The 22,856-nt window shown below is 41.9% G+C and overlaps 1 protein-coding gene across 7 annotated transcripts in view; it reads right to left on the minus strand.

The window, feature by feature from the left end:
* Positions 1–3,364: 3,364 nt before the first annotated feature.
* Positions 3,365–22,856, minus strand: part of kdm4c (lysine (K)-specific demethylase 4C) — a 31,742-nt gene continuing 12,250 nt past the window's right edge. For 2 of the 7 annotated variants that reach the window (XM_030433967.1, XM_030433959.1), the window contains exons 11-22: positions 20,604–22,678; positions 20,379–20,490; positions 18,868–19,049; positions 17,539–17,782; positions 15,744–15,820; positions 15,091–15,146; positions 14,852–14,960; positions 9,112–9,306; positions 8,464–8,634; positions 6,255–6,374; positions 4,585–4,677; positions 3,365–4,444 (exon numbers count right to left, since the gene is read on the minus strand). In XM_030433967.1, the coding sequence (XP_030289827.1) occupies positions 4,277–4,444; positions 4,585–4,677; positions 6,255–6,374; positions 8,464–8,634; positions 9,112–9,306; positions 14,852–14,960; positions 15,091–15,146; positions 15,744–15,820; positions 17,539–17,782; positions 18,868–19,049; positions 20,379–20,490; positions 20,604–22,678 (3,602 nt within the window). In that variant the 3' untranslated portion in view covers positions 3,365–4,276. The remainder of the gene's footprint in view (positions 4,445–4,584; positions 4,678–6,254; positions 6,375–8,463; positions 8,635–9,111; positions 9,307–14,851; positions 14,961–15,090; positions 15,147–15,743; positions 15,821–17,538; positions 17,783–18,867; positions 19,050–20,378; positions 20,491–20,603; positions 22,679–22,856) is intronic. The other 5 variants (XM_030433975.1, XM_030433984.1, XM_030434003.1 and 2 more) reach the window with 5 other exon arrangements.

Consider the following 22,856-nt stretch of genomic DNA (forward strand, 5'->3'; position numbering starts at 1 on the left):
GGCGATTAATCTGCTGATTATTTTCATGATTAGTCGATTTGTCATGCTGTCTTGAAAGCGCCATGAATATGTGAAGAGCCGTATGTGACATCTTTGAATTGATTCAGTCCAAAACCCAAAGACTCTTCATTTACTGACATAAATGCATAAAACAAGTCCCCCACAATCCACTTTAGTTGTTTAGTAGAATTCTGCAACGCTGTTTTGCTGTGAAGCTCCAGAAATGTTTTGTGGACTACAACATTTCAACTGACTTTCCATCAGCATGGGGTGAGTAGATGATGGCTGAATTCTCATTTTTGGGTAAATGTTTTACCAAGTTTTAACCAATTCATTGAGTCTTATCATCATATAGGGACTTAATCTAGTTGGACCTGTTCCTCTTTGCTGATAGTTGATATAACAGTTGCTGGTTGATGCACAACAAAAGGAGATGAAGTGGAGCAAACTGTTACATTCAAAAGGCAAAATGTTGCCAGGAGCAAAAATGGGGTAATAAAAAAATAGCTTTACATAGCCAAGTTGTCTTCAACCTGTTTATTGGAATAGGCCTGCAGAGGACAGCCTTGATAATTTCCCTGTATCAGAAAGACATGCTTAAATTAATTGTCATGCATCAACCACCAAAAGACCAGAAAATATTGCAGGGTGGCATGCTTGCACAGTGTGACCATGCTCGCGTATACTACATGAAAGTGCGGGAGTTGCCTCAATTTTTCATCACGGATGACTTTTCTTCTGTCTTTGGCTTCATCGTAACAGAGAGAGACGTCTGAGGCATGCTGTGGCGCGGTTTCCACCGGAGTACAAAGCTTTTTGAAGCCTCTCCAAGGCCACTTACGGTACCTCTTGGTTTTTCCCTTCCTGTTCTGCCAGGCTCCTCCTCAGGACCTGCTTGGAGAAGAAGGGCTGAGTCCGCTGGGAACGCTGTGCTCCGCATCCTTCAGACTTTCACCTGAAATGCTTGTCAGGCAGTTCAAAGTAAAAGTTAACACCTTCTGTACAGTAAGGCACGAGCTCTAAGCTTGGCAATGTCTCTTTAAGAGTTCAGTAGTTATTGATTCTATGGTCATTCATTCAAACTTTGACACCGCAGTGATGAACCATACAGTCCTGCTCACCATGAAGTTTAAGTTCATAATGTGGAATATCTTCTGAAAAACGAATCAAGTGAAACATTTCTTCTCTATAGAGAGCTTGTGTTTGAAACAAAAGAGCAAATTATAAACCACAATATAAAACAATAAACAATGGGAGGAAAAGAATATTAAAACTTAAAGCTTGCTGTGTCACTGGTATGGGCACCCTTTGCTGTAAACCAGTATGGAAACACTTTGTGACTTGCCTGTGGTAAATCACAAATGGGAATCACCTATGATAAATTGTCTGTGCCCATGTGACGTGAATTAGCCAATGAGTAATGACTTCCGTGTTTTAAAAAGCCACGTGTTATCCCCTGTTCCTTAGTCAAAATGGTGAAGACAACGGAGCTGTTTAAGGATATTAGGAGTGCGATAACTAGCAAACACAAGACCTCCAAAGGGTATAAGGCCATCTCCAAAGACCTTGGTATCCCTGTTTCAACAGTGCGTAATGTTTGCCAAGAAGTTTGCCAAGCATGAAACTGTCAAGAACCTCCCTGGACGTTGGGGGAAGAGAAAAATTGATGAGTGAAGTCTTCGAAGGTTTGTGCAAATGATGGAAAAAAACACCATGTCATACATCCAAAGACCTGAAGGCCAACCTGGAACAGTCTGGGGTCAAGGTTTCAACAAGTACCACACGCCGCACACTAAACCTAACAGGGCTTCATGGGCGAAGGCCAAGGAAGACACCATCGCTGAGGAAAAGACATAAAAAGGAACGACTAATCTTTGCCAAAGAGTACCTGGACAAACCACAATCTTTCTGGGAAATTGTTCTGTGGACAAATAAAACAAAAATAGAGCTTTTTGGCAATGCACACCAACAGTTTGTTTACAGACTGCGCAATGAAGAAAAGAACACCCTACCAAAAGTAAAGCAGGGTGGAGGATCCATAATGCTGTGGGGCTGCTTTGCTGCATCTGGTACTGGAGGCTTTGACCATATCACAGGAATCATGAAATCAGAGAATTATCAAGAGATTTTAGAGTGAAATGTCCTACCCAGTGTAAGAAAACTTGGTTTGAGTCAAAGATTATGGGTCCTCCAGCAAGACAAAGACCCAAAGCACGCATCCAAAAGCACGCAGGAATGGTTGAGAGAGGAAAAAATTGACTGTTTTCAAATGGCCATCTCAATCTGATGAATAAAAAAATGTTCTTTGTTAATTACTTTGGACCTCCAATTAAAAGATCCTGGTGATATAAATTTGGTACATTTCCATTTATTTCTGAAGATATTGTAGAGGTTATGCAAAAAATAGGGGGTGCCAATAATGGTAAGCAGGACTGTATATCTTTTATAAATAATGTTGTCTTTAAAACCACAACAGACCTGAAGTAACCAATACAAATACTTTGTTCCTTCGTTACTGAATTTGTACTTTTTCTCCCTACATTTAAAACACACATATCTTGACTTTCTACTCCTTACATTGTCAGAACAGGCTCGTTACATTAGTTTTTAAGGAATTTGCGGTGGGAATGGCCAATTTTTATGTTGCATCATTGCACGCCACCGACCCGACGTCACAAGACTGATTTCAACCTGGAGAAATTGTAAGATGAAACTACGTGAAAAACCATAGACGTGTACACGTTTCTGTATCTATGCCAATGACGGAAACAGACGGAGGGGGAGGAACATGGATGACACTGAACCAGGCAACACTGTCACGGGGCAGGCTATGAGAAGCAAGACGTTCTCCATCCATTGCCTTATTCATGTGAACTGTCTGAAGGCGTTGGCTCCAAGAAGTAATACTCTGGAGTACATTTCAGAGCCTGTACTTACTTTCTTTTACTCAAGTACGAAATCTGTACTTTTGCCATCTCTGAACATCACAGTCTAGTTTATGTTTCACTTCACAGACCAATCAAATGTATGATGTTAGCCAAATTCTTGTTCCAGTTTTCATTTTTGGCATTAAATGTCCAGTGTGTAGGATTTAGCTGCCTCTAGAAATTATACCACAACCAACACCTCGCTCTCCCTCTCTAAATATAACAGGCTCATCCCAAGGTAACTGAAACACAGTTCTCAGTTTCTGTGTTTATATATTTAGGAAAACTTTATAAATACATATTCAGTAAATGCCTCCATTTATCTGAATCACACTTGGACTTTAAATGCTCATCACTCAAATTCAACATATAACATAGTCACATTTATGATGTCATTTAATTCCTACCAATTAACCTTTAATAAAAAATAAAGACCATTTAATAAAAAAACATAGGTAATTTTTTATTGTTTTCCTTACAGCAGTTAGCAATAGTTTAACTATAGCAAGCCAAAAATAAATACAAATTTTAAATAATTTCAACAATGTGTTTCATTCAACAGAGCAACAGTAGCATTTCACGTTAATTGGGACACAGAGTCCAACACACACAGACGTGACTTCCCGTCTGACTCTGTCACCTAAAGAAGTGTTTAACATGGTCGGTTCTTTTTTTTTTATTCAGAAGTGATTAAACAACTTATTGTTGCCCTGTATCGATTACAATGTAGAGAGGAAGCCACTGTAGTGTAATTGGACTCAGCCCAGCAGAAGCAGTTAGGAGACGATGTTTAACATGCGGGGAGAAACAGTAAGACATGAACAAAATACTACAAGCAAAAGTGCATAAATATTCAAAATCAAATTTGGAAATAACAGGTGCCCAAAAAGCTACCGCAGGCTATTTAGAAAAATCTCACCTGTGAATTTTTCATGTACAAAGAAAAAAGTTTGTTTATTTCAAAAAGGGTGATGTGACAAATGTCAGTCACTTTTATTTTCCCTGACGGATGTGAAAGCACGAGGCAGCTGAGGCAACGGTGCCCTCGGTTAACCCTTTCATTAGAGTCCAGCTGTCCATTCAAAATTCTTCTCCAGCCTGTCGCAACATCCAATCACCAATCGCTGATCTATGTACAAGCACACGCAAGTTAACATCCATCTAAGCCCAAATCACCGGTTCCCTTACATCCTCTGATCCGATCACGGGGAAGGTGACTGGTTAAGATGGAAGTAGATCCAATAACTTACACACAAGCATACTCATACATCCACTCACACAGACAACCTCCCCTCTACATCCACTGTTAACTCAGTGCATTCATTTGTCATTGATCCTTCTCCATGACTTCATTTCCCTTTGTGGCTGCGTTGCTCCCATGTGCTTTTGGCAGTTGTACGGAGGCCTGGCAGGGCCACATAGTCTTTCTGGAAGCGAGAGTTGGGTGTCCTCTGTCGTTTCCTCTCCCCCTGCGTGGTGAAGAAGGCGTCCTGGAAACGCATGCTCGAGGCCGTGGACTAGAAGGAGACGTGAGAAAACAGCAATGAGTAAATAAGAAAACGTCCGAGGTGGCACAAGAATGTTTTGCTTTCATGCCTTTAACGTATCAAACTTTCGGTTTCAAGTTTATGCGTTTCCCAGTAAGTCTAATACTTACAAGTCTACGTTTCACCTTTTTGGGCAGGTCTTCATCTAATGTATAGACGTCTTCTCTTTTGGCCAGCACCTGAGACCCATCTTCAAACTCCACCTGAGATTACATGAAAAAATTCAACAGTGTTAAATTAATTGTCTGCATTTACACAATTATCCAATTTGTTAAATAAATGACTTCTTTTTTTATTGTACACATGCGTACACAAACTTTAAGGTGCATTAGACAAGATTTGGCCACACTGAATTCATACTAGTGCCAGCAAATCACCACAGTACCCGCTAACTCTGTTCTTTGTTATACATCCATGACTGTAGCTCCCATTAGATTGTTAGCTCAGTTAGTAATACTACCAGGAGATTCTTGGTGTTTACACAGGAGCTTTAGACTGCTAGGTGAAAGTTTTCATGCCCAGGGCTAGCTGGTTAGCATGCAAGCTTCAGTAGTTAATTACAACACAATACATAGATGTCTGTGACCTCACGTCAAACTGTTGTTTCTTCACATTATATTGATAATTTGGGATATTTTTTTTTTTGTTTGTTTTAAACAAAACATGTATTCTTTCCGGGTGGTACTCTTCAAAATCTTAATTTCAATCCAAAATGTCATTATCTGCTTAAAATACACTACAACTGAATATCAGTCAAAGGTAAGTTTATGATATCTGTGGTAAAGACACTAATACATCATTATTTATTATAAAGTAGAGACTTAGTCTTTATTAGGGAAACTAAACAGGATTTTAAACAGCTTTTAGTGCATTACTATTATAGGTTCACACTGCATTTTGATTTTTTACATCCTACCCATCATAGAAAGCACATCAGCCAATTTCTTCATCATGTTGTTTCATCATCAATGTCTCTATACTTTAAATTTAAATGATGAAATGTAAACATAACATTTTCATGTTGTTTTTGCTCTTGAAATCAAATATTTTCTGCTCAAGAAGATCAAGTTGTTGTTGGGTTTTTTTTTATCTTGAAATAAAACCCTGCCCTAAACTATTCCGTGACTTATATCACACCTTGACAATGAAAAGTTCTTGTTCAGCCTTATTCTAAAGATGGACCCATCTTAAACCGAGTGTGTGCGTCACAGATGCATTTGTGCATAACTAATGGTTGACGCCCAGCTCAACTAAATAAAGCTTTAAGTGGAAACCGCATGACTCTAAGCCTAGTGAATATTTTAGTGAGTTTGAATAATGCAGATTGTCACCTCCTTCTCATCCTCCTCTTCTCGCTCTCGTCATCTCTCTTTCTCTCCACCCATCTGCCTCCACTCTGTGTGAATGGCTTTTGCTTCCTATGTATCTATCTTTTCATCCTCCCATCATCTTCTATCTCATCTCCACTCCTCCTCTTTAGTCGCCACGACATCAGCACCTCCCTCAATCTCTGTCTCAAGTGTCCTTCCTTTTTCTCGCCCCCCATACATAGACCTGAGGATTCTGACAACGTCAGAGAAGTCACGATGATTCTGACGTTCAGGGAGTTCAGCAAGTTTACTGCGGTCCACTTTGACCAACAACTGAGTTAATTCAACATTCACAGGAAAGGGATTAAATCTGCAAAACTGGACCATACGTCTCTCATGATTGTGTATGTCTATAGCACAGTGTGTGTGTGTGTGTGTGTGTGTGTGTGTGTGTGTGTGTGTGTGTGTACCTGGTACATGTAGGAGACATTAGATCCCAGGTATTTGGCACCGTAGAACAGCCCATCAGGCCATTTCACTTGAACAGCTTCCCCGACTTCAGGAGGACCCAAGTTCACACAATCTCTGCTCTGAAAGTACAAGAGAATGATGGTTGGTCTGCGTAAGTGCATGAGTGTGTTTCAAAATGTTCTCAAAAAGAAAAGTCATTCAAAGTGAGTGGTTTGATGTTGAATAGAGCCCTTTTTAGTTTTACGAGGTTAATGTCATGGTTGGACTCGATTCAGACTTAGCCTTGTATCCGGCTGTCAAAAACACAAAATTGCCTTCCAAATGACTTGACTGAGCTGTAAGCAAACTAGGTGTGTACTTCTGCTGGGAACGCTCCAGACCCACCATCATTTCAACAGCTTATTTTTCACACTATGTGTTGGTAACGTATGTGGTAAGACATTAAAAACAAGCACATTCCTAATTTTTTATGAGCAGCCTCTCATAGTCTTTATGAAATTAGGTTTTCATTTCAAATTTGAGTATTTTCCAGCCCAAGAAAGAAAAATATGTACTTAGATTTTATCATTTCTAATATAAACATGAATTTCCATCTATTTATACATCTTAATTATTACTTTGGTGCACTGCACAATGTAACAATAGTTTTTCAGATAAAAACAAGTCAGGGTAGTTGTTTTCTTTCACAATAACTGAAGGGGTGTACAACAGATGTTGGGTTAGACTTTCTTGCTGTATGTCATTTGAGATTTGTAAAAAATTCCATCTACTCTTTTTACCAGCCTTGTTGATTTTTTCCAGTGACAATGAGCAAACCCTTTTTTACAGCAGTGAAACTGCAAAAACAACTTAATCACAATAACACCACATGAAGTGGATTTTTTTTTTTTTTCTCCCAGCAATGAAAGAGGAGGGCATCAACACTACGAACAGGTTAATATGAACATTGAAGTTATACAGAATGAGGCAATTGCAATTAAAATTTGATCAAACCATTTAGAAGACATTACATTGAACCGTTTACGAATCAGAGGCAATTAGGTTATTAGGTTTCTATTGCCTTGGACAGACGACTTCTCACTGCTGTTTTGATTTTGTTCCGAACCTGCACACTTCTTCCACATTATACATTGCCACTTCAGCTGTGAAAAGGAGGAAATCCTGCAGCATGCACTTCTTCTGCACTGGCAGCATAGCTGTGACTACAGTTGAGTGTGAACTAAACCCTAAATTGTAGATTGCTCTCAGTGTTCTCATGTGTCAAAAGGACAGACAGCCTTCAGATTTTCCATGATTTATTTAAAAAAATTCAGCCAATCACTGAAATTATTTGGTTAGTGCGACCTCTGGTGTACAAATTGCTTTTTTATCTAAATAAGACAAGGTTAATTAAGGCAGAGTGTATTAATTGTGTGTGTAGGGTTCATTCACAGCTTCTGTACTTCACTTTATCAGTATTGAGAACACTGAATGAGACTTCCATCTATTATAATAATCACGTGAACAAAAATGAATTTTGACTTATCAGGACCCGTCATGCCAGTGATTCTTTGCCTCTACGATGACAACTCAGCTGCCTTACCGTATTCTGCTTTGAAGTGGAGACAACTGTATAGTCTTTGTTATCCTCACAGTAGAAACTACCAACAGCAAAGGAGTTTATTTATTCATTTAGTCTATAATGGAGACGTGAAAGCAGATAGAGAAAGTGCCAGGCTGCCTGCCAGACTGGATCAACAGTCTGCCTTAATTTTCCCAGGAGATTTCATGTCCGGGGGCAGACAAAATAGCAAAGTGAAAGCGAAGTTTATGGGGCACCAATCTAAACAGCGGATGGTTTCATTATTCTCTAGCCATTACATTGTGTAATCAACATTTACTTCATAATAAAAACGTTAAAGCTAGAAAACTTGCCCATTTCTCGTTAAATTGGACAAGCCTTTCCAGAAATCACTGTTACAGTTTAACTACAGAATAGTGGAAATTATTCAAAACTACTCCTGAGCTCATTGGTGTACAGATACACACCTTACACCAAGTTAACACAAGCGTATAAGTAATCCCTCATGCAATGACCATTTGAGAACCAATAATATCCCTTTAAAAGTGGAAGCTACTTTCCTAGCAAGGAGGATTTAATATCTAAGATGACCTCACACAACTGGGATGTGACCTCTTGAGCACGTCAGTAATTCAACATATTCTCACCACTATATCCTCGGGGTAGGTATCATTGGAGAAAGAGCCGTCATCAAACATGACCTCGTAGAACATCTGGGAGCTGATCTCGGTGACCTTTGAGCTGTAGTAGCGCAGGTTCTTGTGTTTGGAGATCACCGTCTGGCCCAATGAGATGGACGCTTGGCACGCTCGCTGCTTCTAGTATACACAGAGAGCACAGAGCAGCAATTATGCTGCTGTAAGACAATATATAGAGAATCATTTCAAACTAAAACGTCTATGATACAACATCATGACGAGGCATCATTAAGCACAGTTCATTTTAGCTGCTTTTTAAAAGACTTTTTTTCACATCGGGTGGCATCCAGCCATGCAGATAGTTTTGATCTGTCCAGATATTGAGTATCTTCTTTATTTCTGCCACAACTTCTTTCAACTGAAGAAAAACCCACTATTTGCATGGATAGATGCCGCCAAGAGTAAGTGAGAAAACCTTTTCAAAATAAATTCCATCAAAATGCCTATTTATAATCCTACACTCAGTCCCCATAGCACCTTTCCTCTACTTACATTACTTGACCAACATTTATAGACACGCTTCGAATGCAGAGTATGAAAGTAGCACCAATCATCAGGTGTCTACAATTATCCCTATTGATTGGTCCTTTAACTTACAGCTGACGAACTCCGTGACTGGTGTCTATGGCAGGTGATTGACACCACATACGGCCAATCATCAGGCTCCATGGTCACACCGGCAGCATGAGCACAGGTCACATGAAAGGAGGTGGGACAGCGGCCGCATGAGCACTGGATACAAGCGCCTGCCTGCCGCTTCCCCGCGCAACGCTTACGACAATAGATGCACCTCTGTAAACACACAGACCAGAACAAACCGTCAACACGAAACACTAACATGAGCCAGACGGGTCCAATTTCTTTTGAAGACAAGGCTGGCTTTATCTCATAGTTCTTTTAAAAAGGTCAAGCCAGCACTCAGCACCAAGTCCAGGCTGATGCACTGAAGACATCAATCTTTAAAAACAGGCCACGATTACATAGTTTCTCTTATTTTTTTTTTTTTTTTTAATAACTCGATATCAGCAAAGTCAGTCCTCTTCACATATGAACAACTTCATTGTCACAATGTGATTATAGAACACAAACATAAACCATGGGGTGATTTGTGATTTCAGATGGGGGGGGCTAGGAGAGCCTGAGTGGTGAGATTTCTGAGCAAGGGTGATAAAGTATCAACTGAGAGTCTTCCAGCTAAAAATGTATGTCCAAATTTTCCTCTAGGATGCAACTGTTAGTTTCCCCATCCCAATTTTGCTTTATGTATATATGGGGGGATAAAATCAAATCAACAGTGCCTATGTTCAACATAATGAAGGAACATTTCACTTCAAATTTGTTCATCTTTTTAAAACTCAAGGGTTTAAAAAAACAGAACTATGTTTGAGTACATCTATTTTAGAAAAGGGAGTAAAAGATTAATTGAGGAGTCTCACAGCTCAGGGAAAGAAGCTGCACCGTAGTCTGGCGGCGCAACTTCTGTACTTTTCTCTATCTTTTTTCAGATAGCAGCAGGGTGAGCATTTTTCAGAATGAGATTTGACGAGAATGAGAAACATAAAGGAAATATCGCCAGCCTTATCTTTCATGACTAAATACACATTTGCATAAGAGAGAGAAGCGAAATGTTGATGTGCTGATTGACTAGTAGCAGGTAGTGGTGTGTATTTCAAGTTTATAAATAGTCTGACAAACCGTGATGACAAGCAGCCCCATTGGTCGATTCCAATAAATATTTCTGATAGGTTTGATAAAGACAAGAACGGATTATAACAGAAATAGCCAATGAGGTAAATAAGAAGACAACAGAATGTTGCTTCCAGTGATGAAAAGGGTCATTTGTGATGCAATGCTGCAAATGAGAAATGATGTAAGATGTTAAAGGAAGCAGGTACAGTTTGCAGGCATACAGAAGAGATTAACAATTTGGCCACAGCTGGGGTCACTGTTAATCAAAATGTTACATTCTCAGCCTGTCCTTTATGTATGTAAACAGCAAACATCAACACATCTTGTCACATCTTGTCCTTCTATTCTCATCTTTCCTGTCAACTGCAAACTATATCAAAGCAACTGTCAATGAGCAGCTTTACTGCATTAAAGAAGCCCTGACCGTATTCAGTGAAGCCTTTGGTACAGGGTAAAAAAAAACTCTGTATTTCCGCTTGAGAGACTCTGAACATGGGAAAACGGCAGTGAATTAAAGACAAAAGCACATCAAGTGAATCATCGCTCGGTTGAGCTATGAACCTCGTACATCATTTTAAAACCATCATGCGCTCCAAATAAACATATCTGTGAGATCTCCTCAGTGCACTGTTATTGGAAACGGGGGCGTAAACAAAACACAGATCCGAGAGAATAAATGAGGAGAAGGAGAGAGATCCCAGTTGTAATAGTCAACAATAAACATGCGATTTCACCGCTACAATACCAGGAAAGCCTCAAATAAGATTGTTCAGATGACATCATTCAAGGTTTCCACAACAAACCAGTGCTGCAATGTCAGTGTTGTGGTATTTTTTTCCCCCCCGTTTGAGGTCTGCGATCAGTACACAACTGCACAACTGAGGACGTAATACATATACGCGCTCTCCGCACAAACATCGCCATGCATCCATGCACAAGCACACTCACACCTACAGTTTATAAGACTATTCCTCGGTTTTCTGCACCAAACAGCCCATCAAGTCCATTTCCTTTTACTGTGGCATCTCCCCTCTCCTCCCCTCCCACAAATCCCCGGCTCTTCCACTAAAGGGAAAGAATGACAACATCCTCCCATTATAACCCTACCCGCTCCCCGTTCCTCTCTCAACCCTTTCACATGCCTCCCATCTCACTCCATTTCCTCCACTCTCCTAATAAAACACCCATCTACGCTCTCCTCTTTTCGCTTCACTTCCCTGCCCCTCTTCCTCTCTTGTGAGCCTTGTGTTTCTCACATCTCTCTGAAGGTAATTTATTCATTAATCTAATTCCTGGGAATCCATACTGGAATATCCATACATGTTGACAGATAGTATTCCTATATATATAGACAAACTCCTCAGAGAATATGTATCAGTGGTAAGTGAGCTCAACTGGGAATTAGCTGGTTGGGAAATGAATTCCAGCTTATATAAAAGGGTCTGATGACATGTAAACTGTCATACCATCTTATTATATCCATGGAAGAACATGGTGTGTCAGAACAGCACAAAAATTGATCTTACGATCTTTTATTTCCCTGGCGCATATCATGAGGAATATTCTTTGCTCTCGGAAGTATAACGCAGCACTGACAGGTGGTTGAAAAGGTGATGCTGTGCTAATTAAAACTTTTATAGTCCTCACAAGCTAAGCCTCTCATATAAATGCCCTTTGTTCATTTCTTTGAAAAATCAATAGCTGATCTAATTAGTAAACCTAGACAGCTTTAATTAAATTTAACCTCTACAGCAGGCCTGGCCTCACCATTACAATTATCAGCTTAGCCTGCTTAATTCAGATATCAGCTGAGGATCAGGAGCTATTGTGTATGGAGAGACGCTCAGAGAAGTCCTCTTTTCCTCTTGCGAGGTGACGCAAAAGGCTATGTGAATGCTTAATTCAAAAAAAGAGGGTGATGAAATTTCACAACGTACATCCCCTTTTTTTTAAATTAACGACGCCTCTGCTGCTTCACAGCTCCTGTTTCTAAACTGAGGGACTTTGACTCAGCACTTTTCTTGGTGACTAACTTGGCCTACATTTCATAAAGCCTTTTCCCATACCTCCTCAATTATGGACAGCGGTGTGCTGATGAACTGGCCTGGCCTGTCTCGTCCACCTATGAGGCCAGCATGACAAGATTCTGACTGACATGCCTCATGTGTGTAGGGAAAGGTGTGTGGTGTGTGTTTGTTTAAACAAGTATTACTACACATTTTCGTGGAAAAATAAATATTTGTGTAGTAGGAATCTGTCTATATATGTCTGAGTTTGTGTGAGTGAGCCTAACCCACTTTTCCCCATGTCTGTGCCTTCTCTGGGGTGTATTTGGGTGCCTGTGTTGAGCCATGCGTTAAGAACATTCCCACAGTAAATTATGAATGTGTGTGTTTTCGTGCGTGTGTGTGTGTGTTGTGTGATAGTAAATTATGAATGTACTGGATGCTGCAGGGGCAACGAGTCCAATGTAAGCTTTAAAACACGTGGCTCGCGGAGCAAACACACAAACGACAAAGTGGACAGAAGATCAAGGTTTCATGTCAAATGTCAATGACGATAAGATCTGTGTCATCATAACACACATTTTTTCTCCCCCTGCTACAGCATGTGTGAAGGGCTTATTATTTATTCAAGCATGCTGTGCTGCTTTTCATATTTTACCTTGATTTAGAACTCAAAGAGGTTGTTTAAAGAGGCCCATCTGTTTTATCATCAACTGAAGCACGGTATCATCCAAAAAAGCGCTTGTGTCAGCATGCTAATTAGTCAGAAATTGGCAGCAGAAAGTTAAGATTGTGTGTCTTCATGTAGTGTGAGTAAAATGACTGTGGTAATAGATATATCCTCAGATCAGATACACCTTCCAAATGGGAGAAACTTTCAATACTTACACCAGATGTAAGCGTGTCTTTAAATCTGTAATCTGTGGTGTCAAACACAAATTGGCACTGTGACAAACCTAACATTATTTAACAGCCAAAAGAAAGGAAGTATTGATTCCTGACCTCAAAAAAAGACTGCAAGATCTAAAACATTTTGGCCATTATTGGGATCATGTCAGAGACATTTTTTATGAGTGCCCCACCCTTTCCCGTCTGGACTACACATTTCATTTTGTTCAGATTTTGGCCCGTGGATATGGAGACTGACTTTGTGGTTTGTGCTTTTCATATCCAAATGAGCTTAATTTCAATGTGGTGTGAGTAGATATGAACCATATCCCTGTAAATACCCTGTGAGTAATGTCACTGTGTCCACAAAGTTAGCGTCAGTTCAGTCGTATCCCTCCAACTATTTTCGGGTAAGGCACTCGTGTAGGAGGTTTGGTTGGTTCCTTCATGATGGAGTCAGACATTGGTGTTACAACTCTGAAGCCTCTATACACTCAGTTGCCAGTTTATTAGGAACACCAAGCCCAATTCAGTTTGATAGTATTCCTTTATCCAGGGAGGTGTTTCTAACATTGTTTGGGGGTGGGCCCTTTTTCATGGCTTTATATGTATAGGACAGGCAAAGAAAGACAGGAACTTGACAGCGAGAACAGGCATGACATACAGAGCCACAGGTCAGATTCCTAACCCTGGACTGCTGCAGCGAGGACACAACCCCTGTACATGGGGCGAATGCTTTACCAACTGTACTACCGAGTTGCCTTGAAAAAAGATTTTAACCCTTATTTTGGGGTAAAGTCACCATACTTTTGCCATGTTTTTTTATCAGATGATCAGACTGGTGATTCTACACATGAAGGGTTTTACGTCCCGCTGACCATTGAACAGGAAGTTATGGTTCTCTCCCTGTTCCGTTAAGTATTGGCCTGAAATAACTGTACGGGGCCATTGCCAAGATGGCTGCCAAATGGCAAAACTTACCTAAAAAGGACTGTGATAGCACCACAAACTGCGGTTTCCACAATTACCATAAAGTTCAAACTGTTCAAAAAACCAGAATATCATTACACTGATGAAGGTTGGTATTATTTCACGGCTGTTTTAAGTAGTTGAACCAAACAGACTGAGCATATATCTACTTACTTCATGAAAGTCAAACTGATACTAATATAAATCATTTAAATCGTTTCAGGGAGTTGTAACCCATGCCCTGATCAATCACATATGCATTTCATTTACATGCAGCACATAACTGCTCAAACACAATGTAAGCAGCAAATGGACAGGCAGAATTAATCTCTGTGATCTATCTTGGGTTAAGGTGTACCTCTCCAACACTTTGCTTTCTGCTGAGCTATCCTGGTGCCCGCAGCAGAGAGCTAACTATAGTGACAACATATCAGATCTGCTGAGACGCACTCCAGCTCTCTCATTAAGCAAGCAAACACACACACACACACACACACACACACACACACACACACACACACACACACACACACACACACACACACACACACACACACACACACACACACACACACACACACACACACCCGCACAAAGACAGCCCAACGCACACAAACCCCCACTCCCACCCACTAGTGGTTAATTATCTAGCTTTGATTGCGGGCATGTTCGTCTCACATTGTTAATTAGAACTGTGAACACTTCATTAATTAGACCGAGCCGGTCCTCAAGGACCTGGGGAATTCCAGCACTGCATCTTTGTGTGTGTGTGCACGCGCGCTCACCAGTTTATATCGCTGCATGGGGATCCTACTGGTGTCAATGGGACTCCTCTTGGCTTCATCGCTGAACCTCGCCTCTGGCAGCGCTACTGCACACATCACATGGGCCCATCTACACACACACACACACACACAAATTAATACATTTCGATGATTAAGATGCACAGACAATGAATTTGTTGGAGCTCTGGAGATCAGAGATGAGTATGCAGATATAATCACACAACAAAAGCCTGTCTCACTTGTCATTTTGGGTTTTTTTCAGCGCTCCACCTCTGAGGTTACAGAGACAGCATTCCTGACAAAACATAAAGAGAGACAACAGAGTGAGAGAGAAAGACGCGCATTTTTGTTCCCTTCAGCAAAGTCCTTACACACACTTACAAACAACTTGATTGTGTGTGGCACTAGGACAAATTTGTAGGAAATCTGCTGCATTGGTGTTGAAAAAGAGTCGTCTTTATCTTAAATGTTTTACAATTCACTGTCTGATTCCCATCACAATTTGTATATCTTGACTTCCTCCTTATTTATTCTCTACACATGACATTTATTGCATGTCTGTTTCCTGAGGTTTCTTCCATTTCCTTGTTTTTAAAAGGTTTTTTGGGGGGGGATGCTTTCTTTAGTTCCTCCTGATCTGAATTTAGGGTCTGAGGACAAAGGCTGTTGTATAATGTACAGATCGTAATACTCCTTCAGGCGGGACGATATCACAAAGTAGCTGCAAAAAGATCTATGGGACAGTGAAGATTTTGAGAAATGCACAGCTAATTGAAGAAACATCAGCACCAGTAACAGTTCTAGCTTGGAGCGATTGATCTGGGTTGTCCTGCACCTACATGTAGTAAGCAAAAAGAAAGCTTTCACTAAAAAGGGAGAATAATTGTCTTACAGCTGTAAAGCTTCCTTCCATACAGCGATCACACGACCACTGTTCGCTGACATCATCTGCAGCGACACCATAGCAACCTGAGGGAGGAAGTGATTTGATGAAGATTAGAGGCAAAGATACAATTCTATAAAAGCAGTCAAAAGTACTGCTAAACTGCTAACCTGGTGGCACAGTGTCAACGAAACCATTCACAGAAAACAGCAGACTTGACAGCAAATGGTAAGTCTATCATCAGTTACAGGGAATGGAGGAAATACCGCGTCCGCATAGTTTCCACAGATTTTTAACAGAAAGATGGTATTGTTCCGTGCAGACATGTACAATATTGCAGACTAAGTGGAAATGGAGAGCTCTATGGTGTGTGTGTGTGTGTGTGTGTGTGTGTGTGTGTGTGTGTGTGTGTGTGTGTGTGTGTGTGTGTGTGTGTGTGTGTGTGAAGCCGACAACATAGGAGGACGAGGAACATTTACGCCTCTTAGTGTCTGTGTGTTCATCTATGTATCGAAGAGTGACAGTAGGCTCTGACACTTGTGCTGCTGGACCTTTGTAACCCAGACAATGTGCAGCATACAGACACAGCAAAACCAACAGCAGTATGAAAAACAACAGTCACTTAGTGTAAATATTGTAATTTTGCCCAGTTTTGGTCTGTGTCCTTGGTGAAGCAGAACAGCCCAAATGTTTTAGGAAGAGAAAATGCTGTTGGCCTCGAACAGAAAAACATTTTGAATTTGAGAGCAAGACAAATGTGTTCCTTTTCAACGGGGGGGGGGGGGGGGTTATTTGTAAAAAACACTTAAAGTCTGTATATGTGTGCATGTCTCTGTTCTTTTCCCCCACTATCCATCACCAAACCAAACATAAAATCCAAGCTCAACTCTCCTTCCTTTCTCAAGTTCAAATAACAGAAGAGAGGGAAAGTAACATCAACTGTACTTGTTGGGTCCCAAAAACCAAACTTGTGGATTTTTCATCAGTGTCAAATGACGTACATTTCATCTGGTGCTCCCACACACGCACACTAAGCAGTAGTGGTACATATAGTGTGTACGGTAGTTAAGCACACTCTGTACATACGTAACACATAGACCCTCCAGAGTAGAAAATGAGGTGGGATCAACAATAGTGGCAGGAGAGTGAGGGATTGAAACTGACTTAAGGAAAAGCAATGTCATTTTAAAGCTGTGGATTCGGGACGGTGCGCAAGACTTTCTGGAAGTGTGTGTGTCTGTGCGTGCACGCCTGCAGGGGACTGTCTGAAAGCTTAAGATATTGGTGAAAATGTGTACGGATTGGAAAGGAGATCTAGAGCTGTTAAAGTCTCTGAATGAGGGATTGAGATAAAGCATAGTGTATCGTATCTGTATGTCCAGGGGAACAGAAAGGCTCTGGGGGGTTTTTAAGAGTCTGTGTGAGGGCCTGTTGCACTCGCTTGAGGCTTTTTGGACAGGAAGTATGTGTGGTAAAGACAGAGGATTCATCCTCATTCGGCTGACGAGGGAAATAAAATATACCAAACCACAAAGAGAGAGAGAGAGAGGGGGGGAGAAAGGGAAACAGAGTGGGGGTGGAACATTGTAACAGAGTGAGTCAGGACTTAAACCCACTGACCCTCTTAGAATGACATCAGAGGGACAAGCACAACATGTCAAACAAACAATGTGGCTTGGTGAGGTAGGTGGTAAATAAACGCTATGAGGTTTAGAAACTATACTCACAACACCAGCATTTCTACCTTAAGACGCACAACACTCTCCTCACATGAACACACTGCTCTTTCCCTGTGTGTACGTACTTGCATGGACTTGCAGGCAACAGCCCTCACAGTAAAGCAGAGGAGAGGTGCCATCTTCCTGCAGCAGAGGGTTCGTAGGAGTTGGGGGGCAGTTCTGCTCCCGGAAGGAAAAGCAGATCTCTGGGACAAGGGGCTTGGTTCTTCTCAGACCTCTACAGGGACGTGTCGGGGCCTCTGTTGGAGAGGGAGGTTTGGAGGTGTCTGTAGTTAGAGGAGCCATGTTGTCCTCTGCTTTGTCTTCCGCCTGGAAAAAAAAAAGAATTTGGGTGATTTGTATTTCATCTGCAGGAAAACTACAACTAATTAACTTGACATCACCACAACCCATTTGATAAGTTTGGAGGGTCTTTACTGGTGCAATCGTTGATTCAGATCTATGAGTTACAGAGAGGATCATCAGGTTAGCGAATTCCTTTTCTCAAGGCCCTGACACAACTAACCGACATCAAGGAACAAGCTGTATCAAAGGCCGTTATGTGCCACTTCATGTCTCCTGTGTCTTTGCCAAAGAGCTGCACCTTAACACCGCAAAGATTTCAGCAGACAGCCAACAAGCCTGTGCATTCGGCACTTACACAAAAAGGAAAACCCTCTCCGCAGAAATACAAACGGAACCTCGCTAAATGGGTGAAATTGTGGATACTACAGCGACAGGCCCAAGGGGCTTTTCCCCTTCGTTTTCCCTTTATGTGCACTGATCCAGTTACCTGAACAGCCAATCGCAGTGATTTCTCTCAAAGATGAGCCATCGCCGATTCTACATGCTCAATCAGCCAAAAAGCAGCATCATGGATTCTCAATAAGCACCCCAAAAACGCCTGATGACTGACCGTCGGCCTGGTGTATCTTTAGTTTTCACACTGAGCTATTAATACTCAGTAAACACACCTCTATTAATTTAAATGTATAGATACAATTTGGAATGTACAACGCATCTCTGCAGAGTGGCAATAATAGAGAAATTGTATTAACCTGCAATTTTGGCAACAAAAACAATAGTTAATTGTGGCTCTAAGTATTACAGGGTGAAAAAGAAGAAGACATGCATTCCAGGTGAGATTAGAATCACTGACCAGCACAGATAAAAGTTAAATCACCGAACATAAATAATTCCTGTAGGATTATGGCTTGAGGGGCGAAAGTAAAAAGTCCAGCTCTATGTGATCTGTTCATATTGATTTCTCCATCCTCAGCTTGGTGGCAGTCCTATCTATACAGTGTGCTCATGTCTGCAATACACACAGGCGCCAATGAAAGCTGTAATGCATTTTGGATACAAGCAGCCACCCAAAGATACTGCTTATGTATTTGAGTTAAACTCTCCTTTACCTGATAATAGGGCATGAAGAGTGTGCACACCGCGCAGTATGGCTGCATTGTGGCTGCATGCGCATTGTACTCCCTCTCTGCTGTGAAGCAGCTCTTCCTGTTCTGCCAAAGGTAGATGAGGGGCTTTGCCCACGCTTCCATTTCCTGCTCCTCCTCCTCTGCCAGGTTTGCTTCAGGGGGCTCTAAGTGGAGACAAAACAAAGCCTCACAAGACTGCAATCACTTATCTATTCAACTGGTACCTCTTTCACTCAAATGATGATTCATGCAAAACAGAGTGCAGACCTCTGTCTTTGCTAGTTTGTTAATTAAGCCTATTCTGAGTCTGAGACAGTCGTGTGACCTGAATATCAAAACAGCAGCATGCATCATTCTCACAATTGACTTCAGCAGTATTAATAGACTTGCTGCTAAGTCAGATCTAATCCAACCGCAGTGGTGACAATCTCCTCAAACAATTCCTGTTCATGAAACAACCCAAAATGATTAACAGCCCTAATCATCATAAAATATGCCTCTCACAGCCATGGTCATTTTATGGTCATTTCTTACTCTGGGATAAACAACTAAAATGACTGCTGAATTATTCATCCTTTTTCACAACCATGGAGATGACGAATGTGACCGTGTGTGTATATGTGCATTAGTAGTTGTTAATTGTGGGCCCTCCCACCCACACTGTTGTAACCATGAAAACAAATAAAGTATCTATCACGAGGCATTTTTACTGTGGTAAGCCTGAGAGTTAAATCTGTTTGGGTTATGCGTGCATTGATGTCAGAGGAATCATTTGGTGGGGACATTAAATGTGAAAAATGAGATGGGGGGAAGTGGGGACCGCACAGTGGAATGGTTCAATGGTTTTTTAAACTACTCAGTGGGAATAACACAAATGTTACCTGACATCACTTAATATTTAAAAGTTTCTCATTAAAATAATTAATTCTATTCCATCTGAGCTGATTTTCTTGTTAGGAACAAAGAAAATGTTTTTTAAGAAAGCTTTAAATTGGGTTTTGGTTTAAAAAACAAAAAAGTATTAGCAACGGGATTCTGCCTCACTGCAATGCAACCAGCAGAAGTCAGAGCATCATGGTTTCTGACTTGGTGCCAACCACAATACAGCATTGACCACAACAGGAAATGTCCCTGGATTTTGGATTTTTATTGAAATGAGCATAGCTCTTGGCTTATAGTAAGTTTGTGTGTCAGTGTCCGAATGGTGGGAGTCTTTTCAAGGCTAAATCTTCACGATTCCTTTCAATAAACTGTGTGAACTGCATGTGTGAGTGCATGCTTTGACCGGACAAAGTTTTTTGCTTCAAACCAGTGTTGTAAGGACATTTTGGCCTGGCTGTTTGAGGGTTAAGCCACGGTTTTAGGGTTAAGGTTAAGATTGGGCATTTAGTTTTGATGGTAAGTGTTAGGGGCTAAGATATTGCTCTATGTAAATGAGGGTCCTCACAAGTAATGCATGACAATCGTGTGTGTGTGTGTGTGTGCGTGCCCACCATCATCACTGGCAGCCTGCTGTTTCACTGCAGTGGGTACAGCCCTTGCAGTAGGTTTCCTGAGTGGGTGACGCCAGCTCTTAGTAGTCCTCTTCACTGAAAGCGCAGGGTACTGGCGACAGGAACAGGCATCATTGAGAGGCATTAGAGTGCAAATAATCTGCATTTGTATAAAACTTTATCAAAAGACTGAATGTGTATGATTGCGTGTAAAAGAGCACTCACAGCACAAACCTCTCCCGGTTCCAGGCCTGATTCAAAACACTTGTAGTTACTGGTATCATTTTCCTCCTCTTCCTCCTCCTCTTCAGACGAGTCGCTGCTGCTCTCTCCCTTGGCACTACTTTGCTGCTCCGCCTCTTCGCCATCAGATCCCCCTTCTTCCATGTCGGACACACCGTCCTGTTCTCCTCCTCCCATTGCGAGAGGTGAAACAGCGGTGTCTGAGTGGAGACTCTCCTCTGCCTCCCTTTGTCTCCCCAGCTCCCTGCACAAGGACAAGGCTTCAGACGTATCCGCTTCCCCTCTATGAAGCTCATAATCTCCACAAAGCCCAAGGGGCTCGACAGCACCCACTGAAACTAGGGAGGTGGGCTCGAGCTGGGCCCAGGTGAGAGGCCCACCATCCTCCTCCTGGTTTACTGACTCGCGGAGGTCTTGTTCAGGGTCCTCCAGGTCTGTGACCTGTTTGCACTGAGGCTCAGTCCACATGGTGTAAGGTAGGGGGTCATGGGTAAAGTCAGAAGGGAGTTCAGGGTTCAGACTCTGGATGAGTACTGCAGAACTCTGGGAATTTAAGTTTTTCCAGATGCTGCTGGAGAAAGGTTTGGGCTCCATGTATGGGTTCTGGGACGTACAATGTGAGGGGGAGTATGTAGTGTTGTGGTGGAGTTGTAATGCTGTGTGACTGTCACTGTGAGTGCATAAAGGAGGGGAAGGGGCTGGGGGATTATTGTTTGAGGTACCAGTTAAAAGAGAATCAGCAGTGCTTAGACTCAACACACAGTCTCTCTGAGCTGAGTCCTCGGAGTTAACTTTACTTGCTAACTCTGCTAGGCCGTATTGCTGCTCTGTTTGCCGTGCAGGGTTCTGAACTAGCTGGCAAGGAGAGGCATCGCTCTGTCCAGTAGTAACATTTTCCAGCTTTGTGCGATCATTTTCTGCAGCAATTTCTGGCATTATTAGCATTTCATGGACACCACCAGATGTTATTTTGTGCAGAGCACTGGCAGTTAAATGAGCCGTGTTTCCTTCTAAACCAGACACCGCTGCCCCTTCACAATTATACGCAGAATCTAAATGCCAGTTGTTGGCATGTTCTACAGTGAGGGGTTCTTTTGACATTAAGTCAGTTTCGCCCTCTTCCTGTTTGGCTTCTTGTGAGGACGGCGAGCCAGTTGGCGTCTCCCGTTGAAGGACAGGTGCAACCTGGTGACAGCACAAAGTTGTTTTTGGGACCTCAGTTATCCCATCATTTGCCAGGGTGAGGGAGGGCATCTCTTGCGTCAGTACGGGTGGCAGAGGGCAGATTCCAGCCTTATCTTCTGGCTCTGGAGTGAGTTGTGGCATATCCACTGCATTCCTCTGTAGCAGAGGAGGGGGAAGATTTTCCTCAGTGCTGCTTTTTTCTAAACTGCAATTGTGTCCTGCAGGGGAGAAGGAGCCACATGATGTGTAACTATCCCCCTCTACTGGCTCAATTTTGAGATCATAAAGTGCTTCTGTAGTGGAGTGTGGATTGATATGTTTTGGATCACAGACTGTGTCCATTTTATCTGCTTTAGCAGTGCTGTTAGTGTATTTCTCGGCACCTGTGTCCATGCTGCTGTCAGTGTTTGGTGTTAGGCTTAAAGTGTCTTCTCTACATGAGGAACTAGCTGTCTGAGTTTTTGAGTCAGGAGGACACAAGCTTGTCTCGGTCACAAGAGAAGTGCTTGTTATGTGAGAAGATGAATGTTTGTTGTCCTCCAGGGGAGGGACCCTGATAGAGCAGTCCTGAGAAGTTGGGAGGTGTTGTGGTTCAGGAGTACAACACCTTGACTCATTATTTTCAGGATGCATCTGTGTGGCCTCAGGCCATTGTCTGAGTCCTTCAGGAGTCCTGCTCGCGACCCCTGACCCTGAGAGGTGATGAGGGTCAATATGAGTGTCTGTCTCTGCATTTAGGTCATTCTTCACCGGTGAGGCAGGGGAGGAAAGTGGGATGCAGGGAGAGTTATGGGATGGCTCCTTCTTGGAAAATCCCAAACTGTTACTCTCCACACGATTTACCTTGACCACACACATCTGTCTGCAAGGACCTGTTGAAGAAAAATCTATCATCAGGTAAACATAAGCTGCAACAATATTTTTGTAAGAAGAGAAATCTCATAAATATAGGAAAAAAGGCATACACACAAATTGTCTCACTCATACACACACCCACACATACATACTGTACACTTCCTACCAGGCCAGTTTTCAGCACTCTTCAGATCA

The sequence above is a fragment of the Sparus aurata genome, chromosome 1, assembly GCF_900880675.1.
Source record: "Sparus aurata chromosome 1, fSpaAur1.1, whole genome shotgun sequence".
NCBI lineage: Eukaryota > Metazoa > Chordata > Actinopteri > Spariformes > Sparidae > Sparus > Sparus aurata.